Genomic DNA, 25,649 nt, shown 5'->3' on the forward strand with positions numbered 1-25,649 from the left:
TGGAGAACCCCGGGCCCCCTCAGCGGTTCCCCCTCACGTCCCCTCCACGGGGGCCCCCGGCGGCCACCAGTCTGCTTTCTGTCTCCAAGGACTTGCGCAGCCTGGACATTTCACATAAATGAAGTCACGCCACGCGTGGCCTTGTGTGACTCACTTTGTTTCCCTTAGCGTCAGGTTTGCCCGGTCCCTCCGTGCTGCACACATATGCTAATGTGTCACTGCCCCTCATGTCTGGACGGCATTCCGCGTGTGGATGGGTCACACTCTGTCTGTCTATCCACCTGCGGCCGCACATCTGGGCCGTTCGCACCTTCGGGCTATGGTTCGCACCACTGCTACGGACATTCGCGTGCACGTCTTCATTCCTGCACCCATTTTCAACGCTCTCGGGGAGATGCCCGGGAGTGGAATCGCGAGATCGTACGGTCACTCGACGTTCGCATTCCGAGGCACCACCACACTGCCCTTCGTGATGTTGTCATTTTTTAAAGTAACGTTTATTTGTTTTGAGAGAGAGAGCGAGTGAGTGCAAGGGTGAGGGAGGGGGAGAGACAGAGAATCCCAAGCAGGCTCCGTGTGGCGCCCCACGTGGGCCTCGATCCCATCACCGTGAGATCGTGACCTGAGCCGAGTCAGGAGTCAGATGCTTAACCGACTGAGCCACCCGGGCGCCCCGCGTCATTTTTTGATCAGAAAAGCCAGAGGTGTCGTTTCTCAGGCTGTCCCTCCTCCCTGCCTCAGCTGAAGGCACCGCGGGAAGCTGGTGCCGGGCCTCGGCTCACCTCACCCACCCTCGCCCCTCCTCTCAGGACGCCCCTCTCCAGGTGGAGTTCCAGCCGCGAGCACCCTACCTCCTGCTGGATCCACGAACTCCCTGAGCACACCAGCCGCTACTGAGCGCTTACGGTGTCCAGGCGCCACGCGATGAGCTGACGTGCACCGTGGTATCGGACCCCACGGACACCTCTAGAAAGTACAACCACTACCCCCATTCACATGCGAGGCCCTGAGGCTCTGAGCAGTGAGGCGACCCAGCCGTGGTCGCAGCTGACAGGGGACCACGCAGGTCCGTCTGGCTCCAGCACTTACCCTCTTTACCAGCAGATTATGCTCCTACTGGAACGGCCCTAGACACATCCATAGAGTGTCAGCCACCTGCAGAGCCGGAAGAATCTGGCAGTGAGGCAGGAGGAGGGCTGAGTAAGCCCCGGAGTCACAGTGCCTGGCTTCTCTCGACTCTGACTAGCTGTGTGGCCTTGGGTGAGTTCACAGACCTCTCTGTGCAACATCATAATAGGGGATTATACCTGCAAACACTTCATAGGGTTGGTGTGAGCAGGTAACGAACTGATAAATATCCTGGCAAACAGCAAGTGCTATGGAAGGGTTAGCCACCATCACCCCGTCACCACGTCACCACCATCATCAGCATCACCAACATCATCATCAGTATAACCACCATCATCACCATCACCATCACCATTATGATCATCACCAACACCATCATAACCATCACTATCACCACCACCATCACCTCCGTCATCATCACCATCATCACCATCATCATCACCACCATCACCATCATCACCATCACCATCATCACCTCCATCATCATCACCATCATCACCTCCATCATCATCACCACCATCATCATCACCATCACACCTCCATCATCATCACCATCCCACCATCATCACCATTATCATCATCACCAACACTATCATAACCATCACTATCACTACCACCATCACCATCATCACCACCATCACCTCCATCATCATCTCCGTCATCATCACCATCATCATCACCATCATCACCACCACCATCACCTCCATCATCACCATCATCACTTCCATCATCATCACCATCATCACCATCACCTCCATCATCACCTCCATCATCATCATCATCACCTCCATCACTATCACCATCATCACCTCCATCATCACCATCACCACCATCACCTCCATCATCATCACCATCATCACCTCCATCATCATCACCATCACCACCATCATCACCTCCATCAGCATCACCACCATCACCATCATCACCTCCCATCATCATCACCACCATCATCACCAGCATTGTCATCATCACCACCATCACCTCCATATCACTTCCATCATCATCACCACCATCATCACCTCCATCATCACCATCATCATCATCACCTCCATCACCATCACCACCATCACCTCCATCATCACCTCCATCATCACCATCATCATCATCACCACCATCACCACCATCACTATCACCACCACCATCATCACCACCACCATCATCACCTCCATCATCACCATCATCACCACCATTTCATCACCACCATCACTATCACCACCACCATCATCACCACCACCATTATCATGGTTTAAATGCCACCACTATCCTTGCTGTCTCCTGTCATAATCCCTCAACCAGGCACCCCAGCCAGCAGCATTTCCAGCGTCTAACTCTCCCTTCACAACGACCATGATCACTCAGCTCCCCAAGGACCACAGCTCCCCAGGCCGCCACACTCTTCAAGTCTCAAGCCAGGCCCCAGGCCAGTCTGTGATCCCAGAAACAATGGGAGAGAGCGTTCCAAACCAGCTGGGCACGGTCAGCAGAGGTCAGGGGAGAAATGAGGCCTCCTGCCAGCAGCCATCAGAGCGAGCCTCTGACCTCAGTCGAGCCTTCAGATGATTGTAGCCCCAGCCAGGAGCTTGACTATAACCTCAGGACACACTCTGAGCCAGAGCCACCCAGCTAAGCCACTCCTGATTCCTGATCCCCCTCCCCACCCCCAAAAAATCCCGTTTGCTGATTTAGGTGGCCCAGTTCGGGGGTATTTTGTTACACAGGAATAGATAACTAATACACAGTCCTGAATAAAATGAGGCAAACCTGCCGATATCCTCAAATCTGCGGGAGCTGTTACCTGCCTGTGTGTGCACAGTCTTCCCAAAGCCACGTGACTGCAGCCCACGGCACCGGCACCCACGTACTCCCCTCCTGGTTCGGGAGCCCCACCGTGCAGCCTCCCAGGAGGATCCCCAAGACTCGGCACAGAGCTGGCAGGCAGTCTGGGCGGTAAATAAAGTGCCCTTCACCGTTCCTACATCTGAAGCGTAATGAGGTAGGGGGCCGAAAGCTCTCAAAGCAATTACCTGACATGTAAAACGTCCTTGATATTTCACTCATTTAACCCATGTTACAGAGAAACGGTTATGCATAAGGCCCTCTGGTGAGGCCAGGGAATGCGGTGGACACGAAAACCCCAGGATGCATACTTGGGGTGGGGAGGAAGGGGGCACGGCGAACTCTTTACAACCCTGTCGGACCCTGAGGCGGTCAGGGCCACGATCCCTTCTCTGCGATTCTGAAATCCAAAAAACTCTGACCACGGCAAGACTTTTGCTACCCATTTCGTGGCAAGACCCGCGTGTGGCTGTGGGCTTGGTTATAGCCTTTCAACCCCACTGAGAAGGAGCCTCCTGTGTCATGTTGTGAACATAGTCACGTGGGAGATGGCAGGTGCCCCCCAACCCCGGACCCCCCACGGGTGTGCTGTGTGCTCTGTTACTGTGTGAGGTTCTCAACAGTCCCGAACGCCTCGGGCCCCAGGGTTTCAGAGACGAGACCACGGGTCTGAGTTAAGAAGGGTCACCGGCCAGCGCCCGGCCCGGACCGGCCGAGGCCCTGGCGGTGGCTGGGGGGCCGCGGGTAAGGTGGGGACCCACCACCGGGTGGGCACTCACCGGAAGGAGCCGTCCAGGTTGGCGCGGTGGATGAAGCTGAGCTTGGCGTCGGCCCAGTAGAGCTTCTGCTCCTCGAGGTCGATGGTCAGCCCGTTGGGCCAGTAAATGTCCGAGTCCACGATGATCTTCCGCGTGCTCCCATCCATGCCTGCCCGCTCGATTCGAGGTGTCTCTCCCCAGTCTGTCCAGTACATGTACCTGAGGAGGAGGCAAGCACGAGCAGAGAAGGCTAGCACAGACCTGCCTTTTCGGTCTCTGTTTCCTGTCGACGCGGCCGCAGACGCATAAACAGAGGCCGAATTTGTCCTAAAATCTCACCCATTCGACATAACCAGTGCTTAGGGCCTGGGATATTATTGCTTCCAACTTGTTTTCTAGAAAGTTAGTAATAGGTTAATCTTTAAACAGAGTTGGGTAATCAAAACATACTGGGTTCCCAACTCGTTCTTAGACAGCAATATATTCTGGGTATCCTCTCCTTTAACTAACAGAATTCTTCCTTCTTGTCTTTTTTTTTGTTCATTTTTATTTCTGAGAGAGAGAGAGAGAGAGAGAGAGAGAGAGACAGAGCATGACCAGGGGAGGAGCAGAGAGAGGAGAGAGAGAGAGGAGAGAGAGACAGACAGACAGAATTTAAAGTAGGCTCCAGGCTCCAAGCTGTCAGCGCAGAGCCCGATGCGGGGCTCGAACTCATGAATTGTGAGATCATGACCTGAGCTGAAGTCGGACGCTTAACTGAGTGAGCCACCCAGGCGCCCCCTCCCCCCCTTATTCTCTTGATGATAGAGTACTGTAAATTATTTACAAGACTCCACATCAGATGTTTGAGTTGTTCCTGATTTTTTGCCACTACAAAAATGCTGTAAATGAACTTTTTTTTTTAAATGTTTTATTTACTTTTGAGAGAGCGCAAGCAGGGGAGGGGCAGAGAGAGAAGGGGACAGAGGATCTGAAGCCAGCTCTGTGCCGACAGCAACAAGCCCGATGTGGGGCTTGAACTCACGAACCGCAAGATCATGACCTGAACGGAAGTCAGACACCCAACCGACTGAGCCACCCAAGGGCCCCTGTAAATGAACTTCTAAAACCAATTAAAACACGTAAGATGGAATATTATTTAACAGTTTTAAAAAGTTAGCCATGAAGCCATGAAAAGTCATGGAGGAAATGTCAAAGTGTATTAATAAGTGAAAACAGCCAACCTGAAAAGCCTACACACCGTGGGATTCCCACCATAAGACGATCTCAAATCTTGGGGTGCCTGGGGGTGCTCAGTCAATTGAGCATCCGACTTCGGCTCAGGTCATGATCTTACGGTTCACGAGTTCGAGCCCCGCATCAGGCTCTGTGCTGGCAGCTCGAAGCCTGGAGCCTGCTTCGGATTCTGTGTCTCCCTCTCTCTCTGCCCCTCCCCCACTTATGCTCTGTCTCTCTCTCTCTCTCTCTCTCTCTCTCTCTCTCGCTCTGCTCAAAAATAAATAACCATTAAAAAAATGAAAAAAAATCTTGTCAAAACCACAGACTGTACACGAGCACATAGACAATCTCTGTACCTTCCCCTTAATTTTTCTGTGAACTTAAAATCGCTTAAAAAAAAAAAAAAAACAAAGTCTATTAAAAAAAAACCCCACATGGGGGTGTGCACGGACATTACAACAGCAGTTTTCCCTGGCGGGGAGGGCGGGGGGTGACCTGGGCTGCTTCTGCCCGCCCCCCGGTTTACAGTAAGGGGCGGCACGTCACATCCACGAGAAACGACCCCAATTAAAGCTTCTTATGCGGGGACACTGGGGTGACAGGTTCACACCCCCCACCCCCCAGTACCCAGGGAATGCGTCCAGTTGTCCAGGCAGGGCGACCACCCAGCGTGCACAGCTCTTAGCGACAGCGGACCACACCAGCCCGAAGGACACGTGACCTCCGCGTTCCGGTCAGACGCGGATGAGCCACGGGACCCGAGGATGGGACACCTGTTTTATTTGGCCTGCCTGGCGCGGCTCTGCAGCCAGGAGGGCAGGGTCCACTTTCACTCCGAGAAGCCCCGCTCCCGGCGGTGGCCCACGACGCTCGCTCTCCAGGTGGTGCGGCCTCCCCGCTGCCCTCCCGCTGGGGTGGGTGCGGGCAGGTGCATCCTGGCCTCTCAGCAAATCCCATAACCCTCGGTCTCTGCGACTGTTTTAAAGGCCAGCAGCTTGCCCACGCGGGGCCGATGGGGGTGAGCCTGAAAGCCGGACCCGGGGAGGCAGGGAGCTCCTGGGTCCCCCCGCCCGTGCCGTCTGTGAGAGGGCCTGCGGGGAGCGCAGATCCAGGTGGGGAGAGGCCGCGCCCCGTCGCAGGCCCACAGACTCTCTCTTGCCTTCCAGCTGCTTCTCCTTGACCAGGCAAGTCCCCCACTGCCCTTGGCTCCGCTCCTTCACAGGCCGGATCTGGTCCCCTTTCAGCGAACCCTGAGCGTGCCCGCTGCTGCCTGTGTGCCAGGGGCAGCTCTGCGGCCACAGCAGGTGCGGGTGCCTGGGGGGGGGGCCACCCCCATCTGTGAGGCCGAGCGGTCTTGCCAGGGGGGTGTCGTATCCGAGCTGGTGCCACGCCCTCCTGCTGGAGGAGCTTGGCCGACGTCCCTGACGACGAGCTTGCAGGGGCCAACCACACCCGGCCGCTGTCACCGAGCTCTGCTGCCCTCCAGCCCCGGTGGGGACGGAGAGGAAAAGAGAGCACCCTTCACACGGAACACCTCTCCCCAAAGCCTCCCTTGCAGAGTCTCCTCTGCACCTGGAGACGCGGCTGACGCAGGGCAAGCAGGAATTACTACTCCCACTGGACAGATGGGAAAACCGAGGCTCCAAAGGAGCCCCACGTCACATGCCAGTGGCTTGGGAGCGCCGCATAGCTCTCTGAGTGAGGCCAGGGCCTGGCCATCATATGACTCACCCCTGTGCCAGCAGGCCCGGGGCGGTGGTGAACTTTTCCTGGCAGCCCAAGGCCTGCAGGTGCTGTCGGCCAGCTCGGCAAAGGCTCCCGCCAGCCTGGTGTAGACGCCTTCCTTCCCGGTGTTTTCCCGCCCCCAGCAGCCTGGAGAGGGCCCAGCCTTTGCGCCACCCGCCGAGAAGGTATCGGGAGAATAAATCTCGGGGCAATCCACTCATGCCCTTCCCGAATGCTCCACGGCAGCCAGCGAGAAAGGCTCCTCAGGACCTCCTCGAGGAGCATAATTCAAATTCCTTCCCCCGGGTCTCATCGCAGAGGCCCGCTGCTTTCCTTAAATGGGGAATCTGCGAGCCCCTCTGTCAGCAGAGACCAGTTGGCGTGGATGTGCTTTGGCAGGATCCCTGAACACGGCCACAGGCCCGGCCAAATTCCACGGGGGAAAATCAACTTCCGAAGGAAAGCAGAGCGCCTGGTCTTTGCGCAGAGGCTGGCCGCGGTCGTGGGGCGGTCGTGGGTCGTGGTTGCGCGTTACTTTAGGGCAGGACCATTTTGCATGTTAAAGAAGGGGTTGGGTTTTAGACCCGGCTTTAAGTTGAGACCCAGGAGCCGCTGCAGCCCCTCGCGGGCCGAGCAGGCCGGGGCTGGTGCGGCCCCCACGCCAGGTGCTCCGAGCCAGAAGGTCCTCCCCAGAGCCTGACCTTGGCCCTGGGGACGCCGGGGTCCTCCGTCTGCCCCGCCTGGATGCTCGCACTTTGCCACCGGTGCTGCCGAAGCGTTGCTAGGCTCAGCGTCAGGACCACGGGCGCTCCTGGCAGTGGGGCTCTTGGTCACGTGCACAGAGACGGACTGAGAACCTTCCTTCCTGATGAGGAGGTCCGGGTGGGTACCCCCTCATCCGAGGAAGAAGCCCAGTGGGAGACCATGCCACCGGAGGGCACGAGGAAACGACAGAGGCTCTGACGGAGCGGGGAAGGGGAAAGCAGATCCTGCAACCTTGTGCAGGGACGCAGCACAAGACCTGTTGTCCCAGCTCTCAGGACGGCAGTCCCGTCCCCAGGACTCAGCCCCAACTTGTGACTTATGTCACTGTGGGCATCAAGCTGCCGGCCCGGAGTCCTCTCGTCCTGGGCGGCAGGGCGCCTCAGGGGACAGAACGGGCATCTCAAACCTTAGCCACAGGGGAAAGAAGCGTGGGGGAGAAGGCCAGGGCCCCAGAAGCCCTTCCCAGGGCGTCAAACCCGAGGTCAACGTCGCCCCAGGAGCAGGGTGTGGGAGAGAATTCAGAGGCAACCTCAGACGGGATTTTAATCCTTTAATGGGAAAAAGCCAGAGCCAGAGACTGACGGGCTCCCGGGGATGGTACAGGCAAGGCCAGCCTGAAGACTGCTCCCCACCGAGCACCGAGCACCCCCCAGCCAGGCACAAGCACCTCCCAACTGAGCACCTCCCCACCAAGCATCTCCCGATCAAGCACCAAGCACCTCCCAAGAGAGCACCTCCCCACCAAGCACCCAGCACCTCCAATCAAGCGCCTCCCAACCAGGCACCAAGCACCTCTTCACTAAGCACCTCCCAACTAGGCACCAAGTACCTCCTAACTGAGCACAAGCACCTCTCAACCAAGGTGGTGACAGGTCACGAGGAAGAAGAGAGACTTCTGTGCCCCGACACGGAGGCTACGTTTGGGGGGGGGGGGGGCATTTTTAGCGTAACAACAACACATACCGAACCCACTAACTGTTCGTGGTGTTTTCTGCATGACATGTGACATGGTCGCAACCCTGCACAGCTGGGGACACTGAGACAAAGAGCAGCAGCACACAACCCTTGCCTCTCGTCTTTCTCTCTAACCTATGTGCAAAGTAACAGCAAACCCCACATGGTTCTGCCTTCCAAACAGATCCCAACTCTGGTCGCTTCTCACCCACAGCTCGCCAGCTTTCTGATCCAAGCCGCCACCCGCTACGACCAGGTGACAGTGACAGCCGCCAATGAGCCCCCTGCCCCCACCCTGAAGTCCACTCTGGCTCCAACTGCTGGAGAGACCCCTTAATGCACGGCCAGACCCAGCGACTCCTCCACTCGAAATAGGGCCTGCCCCTCACCCACTCGATGTCCTCCCCTCTCCCCCCACCACCCCACTACAGCCCCTCCAACAGGCCGGGCCTCCTCCTACCCCAGGGCCTTTGCACTGGCCACTCTACCCACAATATCCGTCCCCTGTGTGGCCACATGGCTCTCTCTCTCTCATCTCTCTGCTCAAATGTTGCTAACAGACACTCCTAGGCTCCTGACCTACAGGAAGCCACCGGCCTCACCCTCTTTGTCTTTGGGCCCTGCGTTATTCTCTTCTGGGGCTCATATTCTTCTCAGACATACTATCTATCTATGGCCTTCTCCCCTCGGCGCAAAAGGGCCTCAAAGCGGCAACCCTCAGCCTCTCCCATCACTGACAATGTCCCCTCCCGGCCAGGGAGACTCAGCCATGCCAGCTGCCACCTCCTAAAAGGTGGCCGGCGACTCCGGGAGTCGCGGAGCCACACCGCAGGAGAGGAGAGGTCTGAATGGGGAGCATCCTGGGAGGTCAGCGTGGCCCCGGACAGCTCAGCCTGCTTGCGGTGGGGGTGGCAGAAGGGGCCTCAGGGACGCCACTGTCAGGCTCGGCCCCCCAGGACGCTGAGGCTGGGGTGCTCCTCCAGTGGGGGGCGGCCCCAGGCTGGTCTGGCCTGACTCCAGTGAGTCTGATTATCACGACCTTCGGGGCCGTGAATCCCAGCCCATCCCGCCCCTGGTGCACGCGCACACGGCTGACGTGGGAACCGGTGGGTTCTAAGTCAACACGCTGAGCACCCCGGACATGCGGTTTACTTGGCCACCACAGCACCCCTTCGCCCAGCCTGTTCCCCGAGCCGCCCGCACACCAGCCACAGCGCGGCCAGGGTCACCCGCAGGGCAGAGAGGGCACGGGCGGGGACAAGAGCAAGTTGGTGGCATTAGGTGACCAGAACCCAGGGGGTCGTACCGTCTTCCTGCTCCAGATGTCAGGGAGCCGTCCGTGTCCGACAGCGAACCGACGGTGGTTCGGCCGCTGCCTCCAGGCAGGCACCCGCCGCCCGGGGAAGGGCGTGGGGGAGGAGGGGGCTGGGGGGGGGGGGGGAGGGCCGACGGAGCAAGCAGCTCCCGCTCAGGACAGTCTAGCATGAGCCTGGCCGGGCCGGCCGGCGACACTCAGCCGCCTCCCCACGCCCCCTCCAGCACAGCCTCCAAATCCCAGGATGTTCCCGGCTTCGCTGCCAGCCACACAACCCCACCCGGATCTCACCGCCGGGCCCTGAGCCTTCGCGGGGCACGGTGAGCCCGGCCAGCCCAGGGAGCAGAGGAGAGCAGACGGCGTCCGGGAGAGGCCAGGGAAGCAACCCCCCGGCCAGCTCCACTTCCGGACAAGGGCCTTCACCTTTGACACCCATCTTCGCCGACGCTGCCGGAAAGGCGTACACGGCCCAGATTCTACCTGCTGAGGTGCCACCACGCTCCCGACAGAGACACCCAGTGACTCAGATCCACGGCCGAGCGCTCCCAGAGCCTCAGACGTGGCAGGTTTAAAAACGGAAACCCAACCCCGGAACATCGAGGGGAAATAATTCTCGACAAGCTCTGAAAGGCGAACTCCTTTTAAGAGGGCCGGGTTTCCTCTGCAAGAGCTGCTCGGGCTCAAGGGAACTCAAGAGGGAAACCGCGACCCCCTGAGCCCCGCCAAGGAGGAAGGCAGCTGGGTTTACCCGTGAGCGGGGTCCAAGGCGATGGCCCGCGGCTGGTCGAGGTCCTGCCAGAAGAGGACCTTCCGGGACGTCCCGTTGAGGTTGGCTACCTCGATGCGATTGGTCTCGGAATCCGTCCAGTACAGCTTCTTGCCGACCCAGTCGCAGGCCAGGCCGTCAGGCGACACCAGGCCAGAGATGACCACGTTCTGCACGGCCGCCCCCGTCTGGTTCAGGTAGATCTGCTTGATGGCCTCCTCGCTCACGTCCGTCCAGTACACGGCTCCCTTGGAGAACTGGAAATCCACGGCGGCCGCGTCCTCCAGGCCGCTGACCACGACGGTGGACTCCAGCTTGACCCCGCCGGCATCCACCAGCCGCACGTCCCGGCGGTTGGCAAACAGCAGGAGCGGTGAGGCTGTGGGGGGTGGAGGCAAACCGTGAGGACCGCTGCCCAAGCCAGGAGCCGCACGGCCCGGGACGGGGGGGCTGTGGGCACCGACCGCGTGCCCGGCCGCGCCCCAGGCCCCCTGCTCCTTCCCTCTGCTCCCCGAAGCACTGGCAGGAAGGTGCCCAGGCAGGCCCAGGCCGGGCCATCGCGAAGCTCCCCCAGTAACGGTACCGCTGTTACTGAAATCACAGAGGGCGGCCAGCCAGCTCCCCCAGGCCACGGTGACTCTCGCTGCCACGCCCGTCGCCTCACACGGGGATGCCGCGGCCGCACTGGGCCTCTAGGGGCCGCAGAGAAGTCACCGTGACGGCAAGGGAAGGGGATGTGAGGGCACCAGTCCTGGCCGGGAGAGCCTGAGGATTCCCGTGCGATTCCCGGACCCGCTGTCCGCGCTCAGGCCCCTTCCTAGGACGGTGGCCTCGGTGTCCCAGTCCGGAATGCCACCCCTCAGCTCAAACCCCTCCGCCAGCTCCCTGTGCCGCTGGGACTGAGGCCAGGCTGCCAGAGCGAGCGCCCCGCTCAAACCCAGGCCACGGCCTCCGCAGGCCGCGCGGGGACACCGGAGGGCTCAAGGTCAGGAACCCCCGTGGGGCTCCCCACCGCCCCTGCCCCGTCAGTCTACAGCTCTGAGGCAGGAAGGAAGGCTGCAAGGATCAAACGGGGGGTGATGAGCCGCATCGAGCTGGGCATCCTGACCTCTCGCAAGGAAGGGATGGCCACAGAGGACATCTGTCCCCAAATCTCTGCCCCAGGCAGGTATAAACAGAGAGTACAGAGCATTGGTCCTCACGGGCTGACAGCTCTTTGCGATTCGCACACAGAGCTGTGCGGGCTCCTCTGGACCCCGGGGACCCCGTGCGTGGGCCTGGGCTGGGGGTGACATCGCGCCCATCTTACGGAAGGGAAAGATGAGACTTCGAGAAACACCTGCGCGGCCAGGTTGAGCAGCCCCCGCACTCTGGAACCCGTGTTGTATTACTTCTCGGTGTATGGTTACTTCAACAGGAAGTTTCTAGGAATTAAAAAATGGAACCTTCCCTGTTCTCCCAGCTTCTTACAGGAATCTTTCCCAACGTGCCGAGGGTCCCAGTGGACCCTGCACTCCAGGAGGGCCCGCCAGCCTGGGTAAGAGCAGTGCCCAGCAGCTGCTGTGTAAAACGTTTCCCCTGCCCCACCCAGCCTCCAGCACCCTCCTTCAAGAAGGTGAGTTACCTCTGCCCCGTAAGAGGTGTGGAGGAAAGGGGGGGGGGGTGCTGTCCAGAAGGGTGTAGGGCCCCACGCCCAGCTAAGGCTCTGGAGAGTGGAGGAGGGACGCCCACGGCCACAGGCCTGGCCAGCAGCTGGGTGCCGTGCAATGGTCAGGTGCCAGCCAGTGGGAGAAGGGGGAGGATGATGGCCAGGGCCATGGAGGGTCCAGAACCTCCAGAGGAGGAAGAACCCATGACCACCAGAGGCCGGGGGGCCTTCCCTGGGAACAGGGCCACATGTGGGATGTGGAGGACACAGGGGCAGCAGCGGGCAAAGCCACAGCAAACAAAAACACCCCATGGCACGCCCAGGGTGATGGGCGTGCCTGCAGCACATTCCCATTCGTCACCATCGTGACACTCCCGGCCACCCAGAGCAAGGATTACCAGCAAACCCGTTCCGCCCGCGAGGTTTAAGGTGCCCAGGCTCCTGAAGTCCCCGGCGGCCAGGTCCCCTGGCTCGTCCCCACTTGTCCAGCAAAGGCGTGACCTGCCCAAGCACGCGCAGTCGAGATCCCACACTATGGTTCTTAACCTTCTGAGGGTCACGATGTTCCCTGATAAGCTGGTCCTCTCCCCACAGACACACAGAGGCACACAACACACACAGTACTGTCACCAAGCCCCATGACGTCCCCCGCCAGGGAGGACCTTGCTGAGGCATGCAGGGAGAAGCAGCTGACTTCTCTCGCTATACATCAGGATCTATCTCAGGAGGGAGTGAGCTCCCTGTTGCCACAGGTAATCAAGGGGAAGTCGGAGAGGACAGGTGAGGGGCTGCAGGGGAGGTGGACAGCCCCGCAGACAAGCTGTCTCCAATGGGCTGCTCTCCAGCCAGGACGTGCGGGGTGCGGGGTGCGGGGTGGGGAGGGGGCAAGTCGCTAGCCCAAGTGTTAGTCAGGAACCCAGAACACCCAACAGAGGTCTCTGAGTGGGATGGGGTGCTGAGCAGGGAGGGCAGAGGGAGGAAGGGAGCTCTTGGAAGCTGCCCCAGGCACAAAAAATCCTAGCTGTCTGTTCTTTCTCCCCAAACTGGAAAGACCACATTTTCACCATGGTTTACACTCTGGGCAGTTCAGGTGTATCCTTCAAAGGCCACAGATGGGGGGGGGGGGTTTCAATTTTTTGTGCTTCTCCCAAAGTGAGACTCTTGGGGAGGGGAGCCACCCTGGGAAGCCAGGGGTGGGTGGGCGGCAGGCAAACGTGGGTGCAGCCCGGGCAGGCGCGGCCCCAGCGGGCAGGCCCTTTCCAGGAGGAGCCACTCCTGCTTCTAGACTGTTTAGAAAGCATGGCACACTCAACCCCTAAGTCCCCAGAGGCACCCACCTCACTCTCCAGTCCCCTGGGAACCCACAGAGAGGGGGACTTCCGCAGCTAAGAGAAGGCAGCACCCACTCTCCCGGTGGCCTGCTCAGGGCCTGGGGGACCCCGGCCAACTGGACCCCCCACCAGGAGACAGGGCCTCCCGGGGGGAGGGGGGCCCCTCTGCTCCCCCAGGTGGAGAGACGCTAGGGGGCAGGACAGACAGAAGCCAGCCTGCCATGGTGATGCTGGTGGGGGCAGGGCCAGGTGGAGCACAGAAGTGGGGAAGGTCCCAGGACAGCAGTGAAGAGGGACAGTGCACTGCACCGAGCCTAGGACAGAGCTGGCCCGGAGCTATGGCAGAGCGCCGTGGAGCTCCATCTGGGACACGCAGAAACCCACCCTCGTGTCCTATGTTACAGTGGGGGAAACAGACAATAAACACTAAATACAACAGAAAAGGCAAAGTTAGTGCCTTGAAACATCAATGCTATGGTTTGGAAAAACAGAGCAGGGTAAAGGGTTTGGGGGGAGGGCTGTCATTTCACATAAAATGGTCAAGGCAGTCCCCCTGAGAAAGTAGCAACTGGGCAAAGACCCGAGGGGGTGAGGGAGGGCCAGAAGGGAGGCACCACCAGCCGAGGGAGTAGCCAGTGCAAAGGTCCTGGGGTGAAGCATGCGGGAGGAGCATACGCTGCTTCTATGTGCTTGCTCCTTCCCGCCAGGCAGCCTAACTATGTGTCCAAGACCCTCTGATCCCACAGCCCCCTGCGAGTCAGGGGTCTCAGCTGCCTGCCCCCCAGGTGAGACGACTGTAGCTCTGGGAAAGGCACTTGACCTGCCCCAGGTCACTCAACTCAGGGACGATCCGTTGACTTGTGGCCTGAGGTTCCGGGCAGTGAGAAGAAGGAATCACAGGAAGAAAGTGCAACGTAAGAGGGAAGAGGAGGGGAGGGCGGACAGGCTGAGAGCAGGAGCCACTGGCCTGGCCACCTCCCAGCTCCAGAACCCACAGGCATCGCCACGAAAAACAGACCGTCACCTGGTGGCCGCGGATACCGGGACAACCCTTCCAGAAAACACTGTGGTAAGGGGTATTAAGGACATAAAAACATCTAAGCCCTCTCCCCGGGGATCACCCTTACAGGAATTCATCCCGAGGAACACCCAGAGGAAGGAAAAAGGTCTCGGTCACGGTATTTGCTTTGCTGCAGCCTTACTTGCAATAAAAAATAAACAAAATGCCTCCCGAGTCAGAGGTAACCAGACTATCCTGTCAGCGCAGTCACATCCACACACATCACGGGAAAATGGTTGCGGTAACATCAGAGAACGTGTCAGACGCCGCGTTAAGTGAAAACACCCACACGCCACCTCCCTGTAAGCCCCGGTTTGTACGAGATCCGCCGATGCGTGAACGCTGGTGGGGGGGGACAGGAGACTGGACAAGGGAAAGCTAACCCTGTTGGCTCTCTGGGTAAAATCACGTTTTATGTTTCCACCCCAAATTCCACTTAGGTTGCTACAAAGTTATCTGTGCAAACGCATTTCTCAGGACCACGCGTCAGAAGGGCCACGGGCCGGTCGGCCCTCCCACCGCTCAGGCCTGACCCTCTCGGACTGCGACGTCTGGTCTGGGATGGGGGTGATCACTGTACCTGTGAGGCCGCGAGGCTTGGCCAGGGCGATGCATACGAAGGCTCGGGCCAGGAGCAGCACGACGGCAGCCGGGCGGGCCAGCGCCGAGCCAGGTCTGTTCCAGAAGAACATTCACGGACTCGGACGGGCCTGGCCTGTCGCCGGGAGATTTGGGGCAAGACTTTAGAGGCAGGAAATGAGATCTGCTCTTTATTAAAAGGTACTACGGGGCCCCAAGCAGACGGAATCCCCCATGACTTTCTTCCTTGGTCCTGGTTTCCCAGCTGGCTTAACCAGGCACAGAGTACCCTTTCCGTGACCCTGGGTCTCCACGGCCCCTTCTTGGCCTGACCCTGGGGACCCCTCACGGAGTCCTGCGCTCTCTCTACGCCTCTGTGGTGCCAGGGGCCTGGAAGCAGGTGGTCTGACGTTCCCGGCACGCTCGGCCGCTGTGGGACGAAGGCCGGCTCCTTCTCCCTCCGGCCTTGGGTACCAGGGCCCGTGATCAATTTCCAGTCCCCACCGCAGCAGGAGCCTGAAACCCCAGCACCAACCATCCCCCTGTTACCCCGTGTAAGCACATCCACTATTTACACACAGAATTCATAGCAGATGTCCGGGCTTCCGTTGCAACACCCTGTATTTTATGCTGTTCACATGGTGACACTAAACACAAGCAACGCAAGGTAACCCAATCCGCCGCTCGTCCACCGAACGAGCAACGCTTTTAGTACACGCCCTAGTGATACTCACCAAGCGTTATGCTGCTCATCGCCGAGCAGGCAAGGCCTGGACACAGAGCTGTGGATCCGTCAGCCGGGAGCAACCCTTTGTCCCACGCCAGCCCCACGGGGAAGGAAGACTACGCGGGCTCACATTCGAGGAGCCCAGAAACCGACGGGGCAGGACACACGCTGCGCACGCACAGTTAACCCACGCGGGAAGAAACGGCAGGTGAGGGCCACGGTCAGGGGGTGCCTGGAGCCTGAAGGAGACCGAGCCGTCAGCTGGACCTGGCAGGCTTCCTGGAGGAAGGGAGACCAGAGCCTTGAAGGACGATTAGGGAATGCTGAGCACGTCTAGGCTCGACACCGAGATGCCCCTGTGCACTAAGTTAATTTTACTCGCGACGGCTTACAAGCCACTTACCCAACACCTAATGGCCCCGGGTGCCTTCTGGCAGTTCGTCCAAAAGGGTTTCGATGCTACCCTCTCGCACACCCGTCCCCACGGGCAGGCGCACCACCACCTCTCCCACCTGTGCCACTCGTCCGGTGCTCCCGGGTCCACCTCCACCTTCCCTCTGCTAGTCTCCTGTCCGCCTGTCCAGCCCTGCAGCAGCACCGAGCAGACCCCTCCTGACTCTCCCCTCCCCATCCCCTCACACATTTTACAACCGGCTTCCCAAGTTCCGCAGTCTCTGCGGGGATCTTTTTATGGAAGCTTCAGGTTCTCACGGCACGAGAAAGCAAAACCGTCACGGCTTGGCTGGCGGCACAGAGAGGTCCAAACGACGCTTCTCGCACTACGGCTTGTGGCGGCGAAAGCCCGGCTTCGGGAGCGCGGGAAATGACAGCGGCCACACAACAGCACGAATGCGCTTCACGCCGCTGGACTGGACGCTGTGTAATGGTTACGATGGTCAACTTTACGTGATGTGTATTTTAACACTGCTACTTACAATAGTAAAAATGAAACCGGATGGTGGGGCGGCATAGAATATTATAAGCTACTGTAAAGAATGACTTAGAACTACAATTACAGCCTTCGTCCAGGATTTTGTTTTTAAACTTTTTAACGTTTATTTGTTTTTGAGAGAGAGCGAGTGAGTAGGGAAGGGGCAGAGAGAGAGAGAGAATGAGCAGGGGAGGGGCAGAGAGAGAGAGAGAGAGAGAGAATGAGCAGGGGAGGGGCAGAGAGAGAAAATGAGCAGGGGAGAGGCAGAGAGAGAACAAGCAGGGGAGGGGCAGAAAGAGAGAGAATGAGCAGGGGAGAGACAGAGAGAGAGGGAGACACAGAATCCAAAGCAGGCTCCAGGCTCTGAGCTGTCAGCACAGAGCCCGATGCGGGGATCGAACTCATGAACCGTGAGATCATGACCTGAGCTGAAGTCAGATATTTGACTGACTGAGCCACCTGGGCGCCCCCAGGATTTTGTTTTTAGATGTTGGGCAGTCATCAGAGCATGTCCACGATATGCTATTTGTTTATTTCATCCAGTGTAGACTCATTTATTCCTATCCCATTAAATGGGTTAAGACCCAATATTCCCATTTACTCTGATGTCCATACCTCCCTGGACTGGGATAGTGAGAGTCCCTTCACACTGGCTCTTGCACCCTCTTGGCACGTCCCCATTACCCGCTGAGGATTTCTTTACTTTCTGGCCCAATGACACCCTCCGGGCATAGGTGCCCTTTCCCCTGCCCCAGCCCTGGAGCTGGCATCTCCTCTGAGGAGCCCTGGTTCCTCTCCGGGGACAGTGGGACAGAAGCCCAGACCCAGGGGCTCCTGGGGGGCTCAGTCGGTTGAGCGTCAGACTTCGGCACAAGTCACGATCTCACGGTTTGCGGGTTCGAGCCCCATGTTGGGCTCACTGCGTCAGCACAGAGCCCGCTTCAGATCCTCTGACTCTCCCTCTCTCTGCCCCTCCCCTGCTCATGCTCTCTTACTCTCTCTCCCTCTCTCAAATATAAATAAACATTAAAAAAAAATTTTTTTTTAGAAGCCCAGACCTGGGCATCGGGCGTGCTCACGGCCACCTGAAAGTCACCGCCTCCGGGGCGAGACAGAGACGGAGGTAGAAAAACACGGGCGGGGACCACCCTTTTAACCCACACATCCCATCTCTGAGCTTGCCCACTCGCTAAGTTGTACTCACAACCGCCAGGTCACTGGGGGAGCCTCTGGGATCGCCCGCAGACACACATGCACGTGCACAGCCTCAAGCACCCGCCCCGCCCTCTTGTTTCCGCTCCCACATTGCACACAAGCGTCCTTTTCACGATCTACTACTTAGTGCCACGCTGTTCACGCTTCTGTGCATTTTGTCGGGGGATGTCACCGTTAAAAACGGCCCCCAGGCCTAGCGCTCGAGTGCCGTCTAGCGCACCTCCGTGCAAGAAGGCCGCGGCGTGCCTGGGAGACAAAACACGCGTTCGACGGGCTTCCTCCAGGCACGACTCACCCGCTGTTGGTCGCGCGTTCAGCACTAACGCACCAGCCGCACATACCAAATAAGGTGTCTTTAAACAAAAGCACATGGGAAACATCACGTGCTCATCGGCAGAGGAAGATGTTGGGTTCACGGGAGCCCAACCCTGCGCCCCACGAACGACGGTTCCGTATTCGCGAACCCAGCGTGCGCGGGGACCCTGCAGACCACGACTGCCGCCAACACGGAGAATCGTCTGCACGAACGCGCACACGCGTTCATACACACGTGCGCCTAGAGCCATTTCTGAATCTCCTTCCGCGTGTCCGACACGCTGGTACCAATCCGTGAGGGTGCGGGTGCCCCCTGCAATGTCACCCAATGCCCTGGGGCTGACAGCTCTTCCAGCAAAACTGCCCCAGTCTTAAGATTAAACAGTATTACACTCTTAAAATTTTCTTTTAACGTTTATTTATTATTTTTGGGACAGAGAGAGACAGAGCATGAACGGGGGAGGGGCAGAGAGAGGGAGACACAGAATCGGAAACAGGCTCCAGGCTCCGAGCCGTCAGCCCAGAGCCTGACGCGGGGCTCGAACTCACGGACCGCGAGATCGTGACCTGGCTGAAGTCGGACGCTTAACCGACTGCGCCACCCAGGCGCCCCAATTCTTTTTATTTTTTATGTTTTTATTTTTATTCTTGTTATTCTCAATTCCTATCTAAACTCTTCCTTGTGGGGGGGGCGCCTGGGTGGCTCAGTCGGTTGAGTGTCTGACTTCAGCTCAGGGCATGATCTCGCGTCCGTGAGTTCGAGCCCCGCGTCGGGCTCTGTGCCGACAGCTCGGAGCCCGGAGCCTGCTTCGGATTCTGCGTCTCCCTCTCTCTCTCTCTGCCCCTCCCCCGCTCACACCGTCTCTCTCAAAAATAAACATTAAAAATTTTTTTCTTAATTAAAAAAAAATAAAACTAGCATGATGCTAACAGAGGAACTACAGAATCCCCTTGAATGTTATGACAAAGCGTGAAACTTCAAAGGCACTGAGGCTGGGTGGGGGGTGGGGAGGAGTGTTCAGGGCAATGTGGAAGCCTCTCCCCACCCCCCAGGCAGGAAAGTTCTATTTCCCCTGTAAGAGGAAATGCACGAAAAAGCGCAGATCTGGCTAAAATGACAGGGATCGAGGAGAAATCTGTGCGGCCGCCAAACTGCAAGTGAGCTCGGCTCCCCAGCTCTGCGCTCAGAGACGCGCAGTCCCTCACCTCCACGTGCAAGAATCACGCACCTGACGGCCAAGCACAGAAGGCAGGGACGTGAAAATGGCTGTGGCTCTACCACGAGCACCGACCTCGGCAAAATCCGACCGCTGGTTTCTCAGGGCGACTTCTCGATTGACATCACAGTAAATGCCCCAACTCCCTTTAACGCGGGCAGCCCCTCGAAGCCGGGGGCCTCCCCACCCCGCGCCTCCGGCCCCCGGCCCCAGGGACGCACCCTCCCGCCCTTCGCGGCTCGGCGACCACAATCCCAGCCACAGTTTTACCTTCCGTCTCCAGCCTCTACCCAGTGACGACGGGCTCCGCTCTGCGACACATTCCGCGGCGGCCTCAACGTTCTCCAGGGGAGTCTTGACATTTACAGCAATAATAAAATGCTCGGTTTCCTTTAGCTGAACAGATGTTCTGCCTTTTATGGAAAAGCTCTGCAAACTCAAACTTGCCGGCCTGAATGGGCTGAGCCGGGGTGGAACCCTCTGTGACATCTCCGGGCGCTCCGGGACGGCTCTGCTCCCCAGGCTCCCTCCTCACCTGACCTCTCACACCCCCCCCCAGGCTCCCCTCCATGCCCCCACTCCCACCAGAGGAGACGAGGAGAGCCCACCCTCTCCACCACCGTGCCTGCAGCCGCTCCTACCCGCAAGCCCCTCCGGGTCCCTCACCGAGCCCGGGTGAGAGCCGGGTCCTCTGCGACACTGCCCAGCTCGGGGCAGGGATGGGCCAGCTGCCCAAGGGGACGTGAGCCTTCGAGGCTGCCCCTGGCAGGCAGGGCTTCTGGCAGAGGGCCCTCCTTCCACCCTCCCATTCCAGTGCTATCCAGCTAATGACCCATCCATCGATGGGGTGTGTTGACATGTGCACAAAAATAATGAATAAATATGACAGTTCGCTTCAAATCCAGAGCAGATACAGCAAGGTTGGCATAAGACTATACATAACCCATCACAAAGGCCTGTTTATCTATCCCCAAACCAAGGCTGCTTTTATTACAACCACAAGGGTGGGGAATTCAGAACCGACAAAACTTGAGCGGTGCCTCCTGGGGCGGGGCAGGCGGGGGAAGGCTAGAAAGCAGCTCGAGGAATCTTCCGGAACAGTGGAACACCTACTCTCGACCTGGGCTAAGGCGGTGAGCTGTGGACATTCCCCAAGCTGCTCTCCCAAGGTCGACGCACATCACGGGCCGCAGAACCAAGGCCAAGGCCTCTCACCCCGCCTTCCCTGTCCCAGCCCAGCCACGTGGGTCAGTGCCCTGCCCTCCAGGCTTGCTTCTCACCTGCTGGGCTCCTGACGTCTCCCACCTGCTCCCGCATCCAGCTCGATCGCCCCATTTCTGCCGTCCCTGAGCTGTCACACTAATCTCCCTAACACACACACACACACACACACACACACACACACACACGGTAATTAACCCTGAGGTCCAGGCAAGTTTCCCGAGCAGGGACCACATTTCAAAGGTCAGGGAAGCAGATGAACAGGAAACCACAGGGGCAGGTTCGGGGGGCGGAGCAGGAAAGAAGAAATCAGCTGCAAGAGATACAAAGAAACTGAAGTTTCAGGCACTTCAGAGCAAACAAAGCCTAGAGGACACAGGCTCATTAAAGGGTTTCCATTAAACAGGGAGATGGGCTGGGGGTCTCCACTAGCCCCTGCACGAGGGGGGCCGTGCCCGGGGGCAGGCAGGCGGATGCTCCAGCCAGAGCGGAGGACCAGCCTGGGCTCAGCCCTTCGGGAAAGTCCAGGGGCACAAGCAAAGGCCCAGGACCTGGCACAGACCCACCGAGTGCCTGCCAGAGGGACCCCTGAGTATCACCTGGGGTAGCCCACCGCCCCCAAGGGCCTCTCTGAGGGTCCCAACCCTGGCCCGTGTGACCGGAACCCTTCCAGGGGTGACTGTGCGGCCCTAAGTCCCACCCCGCAGGGGGTCACCCCAGCCCAGGACATCTCCAGGGATGACTGTCAGAGGGTCATCAAGCCTCCCACCTCGCAAGCCCCAGAAACCCCTTCTCGACTGAAGCCGGCTCCCCGGAGCCCGGCCCCCGGCCCAACTCCCACACGGGACAGCAGACCCCAGAGGGATGGGCAGAGAAGGGACTGGCATCTGCTGTGGGCCCACTCAGCCTCTACCTTAACCCAGTTCAATCTCATAACACCCCCACCCCTGGCCCTGACAGAGGAGCAAGCTTTATTTGGGGGGGGGGGGTATCCCTCCAGCAGCTGAAGCCCACACAGCAATGGGCAGAGCCAAGAGGTAGAGCCCCAACCCTAAGCTGGCTTCTGCCTCCACCCCCTGCACCATGCCACATGTCACCCAGATCTATCTCTGGGGATAAACCCCAAAAGCAACCAACAAGCAGCCTCACAGAACATAAAAGTAGACACCCCACGTCTCTTGACATGAGTGGCTAAGAGCTTACGTTGACCTTGGATTCAGGCACAAAGCTGGGCCACTCCACACAGCCAACAAACAGGGAGGATGCCCAGAGAGGACAACTGTGAAGAAGTCACCCCAAAGCAAGGGTGACAGGGAAGAAGAGTGCTGGTGATGTCCTGTGTCCCTTTGGGCACAGCCCAGCTCACACACCAGTAGTCGACCTTTTTTCCCCCCAACCTGTAAAGCCAGCCTAGGGAGAAGGGGACACAGTCTAGCACGGAATTGCCATTTTAAAGGCTCTGAGAAGTCCCGCAGTGAAGAAACCTACGTCATGCTCTATACCCAGGATTTCCCGAATGTATCCGATGAAAGAGCACCTTTTAGTTTTGGCCCAGGGGACACATTTTGAAAAAATACCGGCCTGAAGGTGAAGCGAAACAGAAAACACAAAGGTAAAACTGAACAAGACACATTCTCAGAGAATGGGCAGACACCACAGGTCCCCAAGTGCTGGCCATCTCCAGCTCGGCACACTCACTTGCCACCCCCAGCCACCTCCTCCCCCTTTCGTGGACGAGAAGCCTGATGTCCACCAAGGCTGGGGGCTCTGTGGGGCCACATGGTCTTCTGGCCAGCGAGGACGTCTGTCCTGACAAAGAGGCTTTCTCCACCTGGTTACCGGGAAATCGTCCGCGACAAACCACCCCACGTACAAATGATCCAAGAAGCTCCAGGACATTGGTCCACAAGGGCAACAGAGCATCCGAGCCCTGCCAACACCGCCCAGAACCACAAATGAGCCACCTGACCCAAGGCCACGTCCTTGACCCTGGCCCCAGAAGTGCACCGAAACCCCAGAGCTGGTTCCAAGGCCAGGGAGGGGAGGACCCAGCCCACACCAGGGCCAGTTACCTGAGACAAATCGCCTTTTCCAAAACTGAGTCCACAAATGGAGCCCAGCAGTGGTGGAGGTCAGGGTGTGGTTATGAACCCCGCAGAGATTTCCCTGTGAGGGAAATGAAGCCACATCTCCTCTACCAGCTACGCTTTAATTGGGCAAATATATAGATTTCCCTGCAGTGACCGTGCAGGTGCTGACAGGTGAGGGGGCCGGAAGGAAGCGGGCGGTCAGGGCTCACCACCTCGGTCTCCCCCCCCAGCTCTCTCGTGCTCTCGCTCACACGCGTGTGCACAGGCTCACACGCACGCACACACTCACTCTGCATGCCTGAATTTAGCCACCGTGGAATGTTACCAACTCACTGATACCTAGGACAAGTTTGTAGGAAATATGACATTTGATTTATGTCTGCCAATGTGCGTTTGCACTAATTAGAAGGTTTGGGGCAGAGCAGGGGAAAATATGTATTTCAAAGTCCCAGTTTGACTTGCCAGAAACCAGCCCGTTACTAACATTCTTATTTTCGACAAAATATAGCATTCTGATTACATACCATTTCGGTTCAACAGCTCCCCGCTCCCGGAAGTGGCCCAAGGCCATGGCAGAGACTGACTCGGGGGCCCATTCCAGCGGATGGGGAGGCAGTGGCTTCCATCCAAAGCCCTGAGGCCCCATGGAAACAGGCACCAGGTGGCCACTCAGAAGGTGAGGCCACCCAGGAGAGCGTCTGGCCTCAGTGTCCTCCCCACACGCCCTTATAATGAAGTCACCTATTTAAATGCACCGGGGGCTCTGCAGCCTTTCTCTTTGACAGATGAAAGAAAACAGTTTTATGATTCAAATGGCAATTAAGGGGTAGGCAGTGGGGCCTGGGGCTGCCAATTTTAGTCCCCGCATGACCCCAAGCAAGTTTTGCAGGCTCTCCTAGCCTTAGTTTCCTCATCTGCATAATGGGCACCCAGTCCCCAGAGCGGCTGCAAGAATTAAATAAGTCAATCAAGAATTAAATGAGTCAATCGAACAGCCCTTAGACCCCACCTGCTACACCGTGAATGGGTAGTAACTATGAGCTATTTTTACTTATTAAGTCTAGGTATTTGTCCCATGGGTGCTCTGAGGCAGGATGCATTAACCAAAAACTAAAGATTGCGTTAAATGCATACCCCAGAGAAAAATGCACACCCCAGGGGCGCCTGGGTGGCTCAGTCGGTTGAGCGTCTGACTTTGCCTCAGGTCATGATCTTGCAATTTGTGAGGTCAAGCCCAGGTCGAGCTCTGTGCTGACAGCTCGGAGCCTGGAACCTGCTTCGGATTCTGTGTCTCCTTCTCTCTCTGCTCCCTGCCCCCCCCCCCCCCCAACCAACTTGTGCTCTGTCTCTATCAAAAATGAGTAAAATATAAAAAAAAAAAAAAAAAAAAAAGGAAAAAATGCACACCCCATAGAAAACATGTTTTTAATTTTTTTAATGTTTATTTATTTTTTGAGAGAGAGAGAGAGAGAGAGACAGAGAGTGAGTGGGGGAGAGGCAGAGAGAGAGAGGGAGACACAGAATCCGAAATGGGCTCCAGGCTCGGAGCTGTCAGCGCAGAGCCCGATGTGGGGCTCGAACTCGCAAACGGTGAGATCATGACCTGAGCCAAAGTCAGACGCTTAACTGACTGCGCCCCCCAGGAGCCCCCCACAGTAAACATTCTTTTTTTTTTAAATTATTTCTGTTATTCTTTTCTTTTTTTCTTAACACTTATTTTTGAGACAGAGAGAGACAGAGCATGAACGGGGGAGGGGCAGAGAGAGAAGGAGACACAGAATCCGAAACAGGCTCCAGGCTCCGAGCCATCAGCCCAGAGCCCGACGCGGGGCTCGAACTCACGGACCGTGAGATCGCGACCTGACCCGAAGTCGGACGCTTAACTGACTGAGCCCCACAGGAGCCCCCCACGGTAAACGTTCTTAATGGAGACCATTTTCTAAACTGTCCTAATTGCAAGCTTTTATGGGGTTCTTGACAGCCCTCAGAAATCAACCCAAGTACAGCATGTGCGCGTCTGTGTGTCTGTGTGTGCGGTTCCTACGCACACGTATCACCCGCACACGTATCACCCGTCTCAAGTCAGAGGAACAGGCCAATCAGTTGAGGAAGCCCTGAGGCCCTGCCGGAGTCTGGTGACGCCCACCCGCTTCCACCCGGCTCTCCAGCCCGCCCTGCATCGGCACCGTGTCCCTGACACCTGTCCTTTGGGCAGGGACCAGTACCTGATGCAAGAAAGAAAGAAGGGGCCGGGTCGGCCCCAAGTCACATAGACAATACCACGTCCCAGGCGCGCCGAGGCCACGCAGACACAAGAGTTCCACGCGCGGTGACACGGCAAACTCGAGACTCAGGAACACAGGTGCACACCTGGGCACCGCTAAGCCCCCAGCCTGCCAGTTGCCACCCGGGGCAAGCAAGACCGCCGAAACCCGCAACGGTCAGCGGGGTCTCTAACCGGGCTGGCTCGGACTGGTCGTTTCCGCTGAGGCGGGAGAGGGTGGGACCGTCGCAGCCCTCCCCCCCACGCCCACCGGCGAGGAAGCCGGCGTCTTCCCCATGTGGTCACAGAGATCGAATTGTTGTGCGCCGCAGAGAGGAAACGCGAACTGAGCTCAGGATGCATTTTGGAACTGGCAGAAAAGAACATCTGGGAAAGGAAACGCACTTCAGAGACAAACATACCTTTGTGCCGGCTTTTATTTTCTTTACGTGTTGCAAAAAATGGTAATAATAAAGACGTGCCAAAATCTACCATCACACTACAAAATCTCCTTTTTATGGGGCAAAACCGGGAGGCTCCGCTTTCAAGTGACCTACTGTTCCTGCAACAAAAGCAGCCCGCTGGGT

General features: G+C 58.0%; 1 protein-coding gene across 2 annotated transcripts in view; it reads right to left on the reverse strand.

The window, feature by feature from the left end:
• Positions 1 to 25,649, reverse strand: part of LRP5 (LDL receptor related protein 5) — a 103,831-nt gene that overhangs the window by 63,741 nt on the left and 14,441 nt on the right. The window contains exons 2-3 of one of the 2 annotated variants that reach the window (XM_053899363.1): positions 10,448 to 10,844; positions 3,744 to 3,941 (exon numbers count right to left, since the gene is read on the reverse strand). In XM_053899363.1, coding sequence (XP_053755338.1) covers positions 3,744 to 3,941; positions 10,448 to 10,844 — 595 coding nt within the window. The remainder of the gene's footprint in view (positions 1 to 3,743; positions 3,942 to 10,447; positions 10,845 to 25,649) is intronic. The other variant, XM_053899364.1, reaches the window with a different exon arrangement.

Source organism: Panthera pardus, unplaced genomic scaffold (genome assembly GCF_024362965.1).
Source record: "Panthera pardus isolate Hobbes unplaced genomic scaffold, ASM2436296v1 HiC_scaffold_12, whole genome shotgun sequence".
In the NCBI taxonomy this organism is placed as follows: Eukaryota; Metazoa; Chordata; class Mammalia; order Carnivora; family Felidae; genus Panthera; species Panthera pardus.